General features: G+C 44.8%; 1 protein-coding gene across 2 annotated transcripts; it reads left to right on the top strand.

Moving 5' to 3' along the window:
- The first annotated feature begins 1,413 nt into the window (after positions 1-1,413).
- On the top strand, positions 1,414-8,058 carry LOC306696254 (apoptosis regulator BAX). Of its 2 annotated transcripts, XM_079159826.1 has the most exons (6): positions 1,414-1,623; positions 3,052-3,100; positions 3,679-3,840; positions 4,376-4,508; positions 4,830-4,934; positions 5,057-8,058. In XM_079159826.1, exons 1-6 carry the CDS (start codon positions 1,554-1,556, stop codon positions 5,153-5,155), a joined length of 618 nt encoding a protein of 205 aa, XP_079015952.1. In that variant the 5' UTR covers positions 1,414-1,553; the 3' UTR covers positions 5,156-8,058. The 2 variants fall into 2 exon arrangements, with proteins under 2 accessions (XP_079015952.1, XP_079015951.1); XM_079159825.1 differs by lacking the exons at positions 4,830-4,934; positions 5,057-8,058 and having other exon boundaries at positions 4,376-4,803.
- The last annotated feature ends 75 nt before the right edge of the window (positions 8,059-8,133 follow it).

The following is an 8,133-nucleotide window of genomic DNA, read 5'->3' as shown; positions in this document are numbered from 1 at the left end:
ATAGAAAGTTGTCGGTGCAGCTGTTGAAGATGCTGCAGTAGTTGCTGCGGCAGTTGTAGGGGCTGCAGTCGTAGGTGTTACTGTTGCTGGTAGTGCTGTAGTTGTAGGTGCTGCAGTTGTAGGTTCTGCTGTCGTAGGTGTCGGAGTTGTAGTGAGTGCAGTCGAAGGTGCTACTGTTGTAGGTGCTGCTGTAGTTGTAGGTGCGGCTGTTGTAGATGCTGCAGTCGTAGGTGCTACTGTTGTAGTTATTGCAGTCGTAGGGGCTACAGTTGTAGGTGCTGCAGTCGTAGGTGCTGTTGTTGTAGGTGCCGAAGTCTTAGGTACTACTGTTGTAGGTGCTGCTGTAGTTGTAGGTGCGGATGTTGTAGTGGCTTTAATCGTAGGTGCTGCAGTTGTTGGTGCCGCAGTTGTAGGTGCTGCAGTCGAAGTTAAGACAGTTGTAGATGCTGCAGTCGTAGGTTCTGCCGTTGTAGGTGCCGCAGTTGCAGGAGTGGCAGTTGTATGTGTGGCTGTTCTAGATGCTGCAGTCATAGGTATGGCAGTTGTATACGGTGCTGCAGTTGTTCGACGAGCATCAAGCTGATCTGAAGATCCGGGTCACGGCACTAGTGTAACAGACTTGGAATGGGTATATCGAAGGAGACGACTCAAGAGGATGCTTTGCTAGCATGTATTTGCTGCAGCAAAACAGTACAAGACGCATACATTGACGTCTGGTCTCTCTCTGCACTTCTGCTCCCCTCAGCAATGTAAAACACCATTGTGCAGATAAAATGGTACAAACAGCGACACCAAGTGGACAAAATAAATAGGTGCATGAGGTGGAATGACTAACAGAAACCCGCGTAAATCAAACATGCATACTTTTTGTGAAAGACAGCATAGCTTACTTGATTTTCTTCTTTGAAGTGCATCAGGACAGATTTAACAGTTTCATGTCATTTTCATAAATACCTGATGCTTTCATCACTTTATTGGCAAAAGATGCATTTTCACTTGTTATCCTCTGAAAAGACTTTTCAGGCTGGGAAGAGGCCAAAAGTGGATTTTGTGAAAGTGAACATAGTTTCAAAGATTTTCTTCATTAGAGAACCTCAGGACAGTTGATTTAAATCAGAGATCAAGGAATTTCACGTTTCATGACATCCCCTTGTTACCACATGGGCCCACATGGACATCCGGTACCGGACGAAGTACTCTACTTCAATCAGATTAGATAACAGAGATGTTCTAATCTCAACTATTTACTCATGTTATGTTGTCTGTAAATGTGTGTGAGCTCTCTCGTGCTTGGTGCACTTCTGGGGGAGGGGAGGGGAGGGGAGAGGAGGGGAGGCGGAAAAGGAGGCACGCCACCCGGTGGCCACTGCGCGCTTCCGTGTCACTTCCTTGTTCCTCTGTGGAAGACGAAAACTTTTCACGGAGTGGATACGTCCCGGGACTTTGTGACTTCACTTCGGCCAACCTCGCGTTCAACATTGGGAGCAGACATCTACCTTCGTCGTCCATCGCTCCGAGAGCTCTCGCTCCGCGCTGACCGAAACTTAGAAGTTATGGCTGACAGCCGGGAAGAGGGGAGAGAAGACGGAGACCGGGAGCCTCGGGGCGCCGAGGGTGGGGAAGGTACGTGAAGCCATGGCAGGTGTACTCACAAACTTAGCGGCAACCCTTTTCACTAAAACAGACAAAACATCGTTGAATGACCGTACATGTTAGACTGACGTTTAAATTACCACGTTTTCTTGTCAAACTTGTGCCAAAGTTTGTTCCCCGTCGATGTGTTGCCCCTTACCTCAACCTGAAACTAGCCCTGTGCTTATAACCACAACAAGTCGTCTGTTGTGGTGCTTTACGTGACCCCAGACAGGTAGCTGTGCCACGGCTAACCAGAACCTAACCTCGCCCGCAACCGCGGAGGGTTCCCTTATGGGACACTATATTCTCACCGGAGGGATCCCCTTTATGAAGGACGACCACTTTTAAGTGTCTGTTCAGAAGGGACATGTTGGATATTAACCTTTAGCTGTGTTGTATAAGACTACCTGAAGTTTGTGTTATTACCTCGTTACAGAGGCATTAGCTTCCTCTGTCCCGCGGTTCATTCAAAAAGCCTTAAATATTAGCAAGATGTTGTCTCTTAGAGCTGGTGCGCTGCTGCATGGTTTAGCTTATTGATAAAGATCGTCGGGATAAGTGTTGAAATTAGCTTATTGGATATATGCCGATTCAATGTGTGCATTGTGAAGAACCGTAAAGGCCTCGTGACTGCTCTACCCGGTAATTTAAGTGCGGCTGGTGACAAACAAGGTAATAAAACGGGCAGCTTTTTGCCTGAGTCCGGACACGGAGTCAAGGGTCAGTGCGGTCTGCTGGGGCCGGTTCTCACCGTATTTGATGAACATTTGGAACAAGTCGTTTACAAATATGACACCAAACACCTCCGCGAGCTACGTGCCCATCAAACGAGGAAGACGCCTTACGTATTGGGTCAAAGACGGGACCGATGATGTCATGAATTGCCGCTGATTGTTATTGGGACGGTGACGTCACACGAAGACGTACGTTAAAGTTTCACTTTAAATTCAAGAACAAGAAAGAAGCAAACTTCTGAAAGACAACTTTTGACAGAGTTGACGTATAGACAGCACACGTAGTTGAGAGAAAATCCAACAAACTCTTTTTAATATCAATAATATTATAATAACAATATATTAACATAAATAATTCCCCTACTTCTGTCAAAGTTCAGTGTCTTATTGATGTACCTTGTTTAATATACTGGAAAGATAGTTAAAAAACTACACAACTTATAATTTTTTTTAAATTATAATAGTGAACTGTTTGTATAATAAAATAAAACAAACTAAAGCCTTAAGAATATTACAAATCAAACATAAATCAACATTTCTTGTTGGAACAAGAAACTTTTCCCCACGATAACATGTGTCGGTAAGCTGTTCTTTTTATTCTGAACATGCCACATCTGTTCTCTACATTTAAACAACTAGAAATGGTTATTATGGGTATTGCTAAGTCTTCTCGTTGTTCCAGACGTCGTCGATGATCCCATCATGGAGCAAGGAGCGGTGGTCCTCAGAGGGTAAGTCTCATCGTTACAACTTGATTTATACAGCGCTCTCCAAAACAAAGTGCTGTTGAACCAGGAATAAACATTGAATCCAACAATAATCCAACAGCATGCATGATCAGGTCAGGAGAGAGAAGACGCGAGGTGTTCCTCCGTTGACGAAAACACGATTGAGCAACTTTTGTAGCTTGTTTTTCAAACGGCCATATACCGCATTAATTAATCACATTTTTTTCTTCTGCACAACACGTAACATTTTTACATTCAGTATTGATTCCTCATCTGGGTATATTTATTAATTTGATCCAGTTGTACCTGAGGCAGATCTCAATGGATCGTCAATGGGCCATCCTTTGTAATGCACATATTTGAATACTGAATGGGATACATGACGTTTGTCATTGAGATGATGATCATATGCGTTTCAGGTATAGTTTCCCCGATAAAGAGGTAATCCCAATTCATTTGATCAATACTGAGATCCCAATTATTTAACACAATATATACCTTTCAAAGCTGGTCTTAGTGGTATGAAATTCCCGTTTGAATATGTGGTATTTCCTTGGTGAAGCAGTCCTTCTCCTTGCCAGGTTTGTGGCCGCACGAATAAACGCCGAGGAGCCCAGTCGACACGTGTCCTCTGAGCAGCTGGGAGGAAGGCCTGGTGAACAACGGGATCCGCAGATCAAAGAGGTGGTTGATCAGCTGCTCAAGATCGCAGACGACATGAACAGGAACGCCGAGCTCCAACGGTACGCTGTGCACCACGTAGAAACACTGGTTACTGGTTAATCACAGGGCCTTAAAGTCAATCTACGGTAACTCTGTCACAGTGTTCATTTTGTCAGCTATTCTTTTAGTCTGAGCCAAATGTCCTTGATAGTTTTTATCACGTACTGAGTCAACCTCATCCTGTTTCTTTTTTTAGTCAAGTTGTACTGAAGGACTGGGCGTCTTAGTCAAAGAAAACCGTAATTGTTTTGGTATAGTATTCGTCAATGAAAACTGTAGACATTGAGTATTTTTATGCCTTCACACCGGCGACAGCACTAGATGGAGGCATTATGTTTTTGGGTTGTCCAGCCGTCCGTCCATCTGGTCCAGCCTGTAGGCAAGTTCTTCAATTTTGGCACAAACATCCACCAGGTAAAAATGACGAAGGGATGACATCTTGGACAGACATGGGTGTGAAATGCAACTCGACTGGTAGGCGGAGGCGCTCGACCGTGAGGCGGTCATTCTAGTTCAGCCTTGTTATGTTTGAATGTGTCTGTTTCTTCCCGTCAGACTGATCAACCAGGTTCAGGGCAACTGTGCTCAGGACATCTTCATGAAGGTGGCCAGGAGCATCTTTGCTGATGGCATCAACTGGGGTCGAGTGGTGGCTCTCTTCCATCTGGCCTACAGACTCATACACAAGGTAACACCCAGAAACACACGAGTCACAGAACAGGGCCGCAGTTCTAGTATTTTTTTAAGTGGTTTGCCCAACGGTTGCCTGTTGGGATTCGACTGCTCCTCACTGCATGTTTTACCAGGCATAGAGTGTACCATTACGGCTGAGTCCTTACCGCAGTGGCCCAGGTTTGAGTCCAGCCCAGACGTTGCTGCTTATCATCCCCATTCTCTCTGTCCTTATTACAGTATTGGCCACTTTTAGATTTCATTCTTACATTTCACACATAAATCTGGCTTCAGCAGCAGTGCAGTTCTGACTGGTGTCTCTGTTTTTGTTTCCAAGGCACTGACCTCCGACCACCTGGAGACCATCCGAACAATCATCAGCTGGGTTCTCCGGTTCATCAGAGAGCAACTGTACCCCTGGCTCGTGCAGCAGGGAGGCTGGGTGAGTGTCGCGTTGTCCACACAACGTACGGTCAGCCGTGTGTAATGTTCATTGGAATTGTTGCTTCAAGGCATTATGGATGGAATGCAAAGCTCTTAATCTTGCTGTCTCCATCTCTCCAGGTCGGGGTGATCCATGGTTTTTCTCGGTGGAGGACGGTAGCCATAGTAGCATCAGTAGCATTGGTGGCAGCTCTCGTTTACTACAGGAAGACGCGTTGAGAGCAGCAGACCTCCGAACCCAAAGGCTGCAGTCCAATCACCTGGAAAACCGCAGCTAGTTAATAAAGACTGTATAATTACAATCACTCCTCACCCTCCACCTATTCATCCAGTGGAGGATAAGTACTGCACTTCTCAGGAATCCAAGAACAAAACAAAAAAAAAAAGGTCCACCGGGCATCTCCATCATCCTCCAGCAGCAGCCGTATGGAAGCACAAGAGCTGCTGCAACACTCCCTCTAGCAGCCATATTGGAAGCTGTCAGCAGACGACGGTGTTCGTGAACATGGGGCGTAGCTGTAGATGACTTCAAACAGACCAGGGGACCCGACCCTACCTGAACCAGGTCTCAGGTCCACATCGGTTCTGGGTGGGGTCCAACGTAGATTTCTTCAGTGTGTGTATGTATTTATATAGTTATCTAAGCACAATGTGGAGCTATAGACCTGAGAGGACATAAGAATGGTTGAAAAAGAGTCTGACGACAACCAATCAAAATTCAACAAATTCCCGTATTGTAGCTTCATCATGTTGGCTTGTGCCATTCACTTTAACAGCCATGTTGGCTCTGTAGTTCATCAGACCTGTGCCTTTTTATAGACCCGTATATAGCCGTGACACCATTTTAAAACTGTCATGGTTGATCTGGCTAAAATAACGAGACAAATGCTCTACACCACGGCGATGCAAATTTCTGTTTGGACATATCTTGTCTATTGTTCCGACTCAACATAATTCCAAAAAGCTGCAAGGTGGAAGAAAAGGCTGGATTAAGAAGTTTCATTTTGATAAAGTTTTCTCTCAATACCTTCCTCAGGGTTGTTGTGGCTAATGCTCAATGAGCTAAGGCTCATTGTAATTTCAGACTTCTACCAAGAGGATCTTAAGATTTCAGCTCCATTATTAGACGTTTCTTCCAGAAATGCTTCTTCTGAGTTGTTAGATGACTTACCTCAGGTTTTTATGTGTCTTTGACACAGTAGCTAAACATTTGTACCGGTAATTCAGCCGGAGAGATCCCATCATTTAACTTCTAATGTTGTCCGTTCAGTAAATTAATGGGACTTTTAACTTCCAAAACCCCGGACCCTCCCACCACACAACTCTGAAGGTGTGGGGGTGTTAGAGAGTAAGACAGTGTTTACAGAGAGTCTATTTATTGGCTGACCATCACTGTATTGTGAATTGCACACCAGGTCAGGTATCTCGCCGATTGTCTCTAGAGCGCTTACAAACAAACAGAGCATTCACAGACGAGGTCGTGTAACTCTCCGTACCAGCAGTGTTGAGAAGCGTACTTCTGTTGCCTCTGTCTTTCTGAGATCTCCCCGTTCGGTGCGAATGTAGTCGGTCACATTGAAACGCGCACCAAATGTTTCCGTTGTTGGACGCCTGCATACGATAGGGATGGGACTGAGGAACTCAGTGTGGGTTAGCCGGTTTACCATCAGATCACTGTCTGACCACACAAACAGAAAGACTCCAATGACCCAACAGCTCCTCTAACCCATCCAATCACGTAGGTGGTACGTTCCTACCCTCCAATACCACCCACAGTGTTTCCTTAATTAGCCCCCTACCGAAGGCAGGAGGTAAACACGTCCTCTAACGGTAAAGGTGGCAGTTTTAAACACATGGTTAACGTTGTGAAACGGCCGCAGTTTGGTTAGGATTCGTAAAAGATCACGCTTTGTGTTAAAAATAAGTTATGACTTAAGTAATCGTTGCGTTAAAATAACTCGGCCTTTGACCCAAACAGCGGCCTCCTGAGTCAAAGTCCTGTGCTTGTTTGACCCAGAGGTCGCCCTCCGACCTCCTCTTCGTACTGCGTCACCTGACTTCCTCCTTTGCTGCCGTCATAACTACTACCGCCACCTAACGGCAAACGTAAATACGGGTCGTGAGAACGCTGCTTGTGCCTATGGGGTCGTTTTTGGGGAGGGAGGACGGTCTCCAATGACGCAACCAAATAACGCACAACAAGAGAGGCAAGGGGCGACGGGACAGACGTTCTAACTCAACCTGCTGATGACAAACGGAGCAACAACCTACAGCAGCCAATTGCCAAAATGTTGATCCAGTCACACTTCTCACACAAGATAAGGGAGAAGACATTTCTTTTTATTATTATTCAATTTTTCTTCCACTGTGAATGGTAATGTTTTTAGAGAACAAACTGCTTATGAAAATGAAAATGCTTATGTGGATTATTTTTTTTCTTTTTCGGTCACATGCTTGGTGTTTTCACATGTACCTGCGCTGAACCCGTCAGACTGAGTCGGTTAACTGTGCCTACATTTGGAGACTTGGCAGAATGTGCAGAATAGGCCCACACAGCCCTGTTATCATGTTCCAGCCCGGTTGCTCCCCGCAGTATTTCAACTTCATCGTCACATGCTCACTTCTCCAATGTGTTTTTAAAATGAACAGATGCTGGTCGATTTTTTTTTATTTTGAAACATGTAAAACCTATGCAACTGCTAGTAAAAGGAAAGTAAAAAAAGCTATGTCCTTTGGTTTCTAAATCAGAAAGGCCAGACTTTTAAGAGTACGAGAACCGTTCTCTGTGGCTCGTAGATAAAGATGTAATTATTTAAACGATTGCCTTTTGGTTTCTCGGGATGTGTCGGGGTCAGATGATCTGATGGACGGTTATTATGGGAACAGTCGGTGGCTAAACACACCTCAGTGCTGTTGTCTAGTGCCACGCCAGCTTTTCTCAGGTGTTTTTGCTTCCAACTTTTTTTTTTTGCACATTTGAGACTATTTATCCGCTTGTTCCATGGTGGTTTTTAAAGAAAATCATTTTTTTAACTGTGACCTGATGATTATTTTATTGTTAGAAAAATGAATTCATTGGACTCCATTTCTGTGAATAAATGAAAAAAAAAAGTGTTCTACCACTCATCGCTGTCGGTGTGAATGTTCTGAGGTCATCATGGGATGTCTGGGCAGTCAAAAGACTTAATCTAAGAATT

The sequence above is a fragment of the Pholis gunnellus genome, assembly GCF_910591455.1.
Source record: "Pholis gunnellus genome assembly, chromosome: 1".
Taxonomy (NCBI): domain Eukaryota; kingdom Metazoa; phylum Chordata; class Actinopteri; order Perciformes; family Pholidae; genus Pholis; species Pholis gunnellus.
This window is presented reverse-complemented; position numbering and strand designations above follow the sequence as displayed.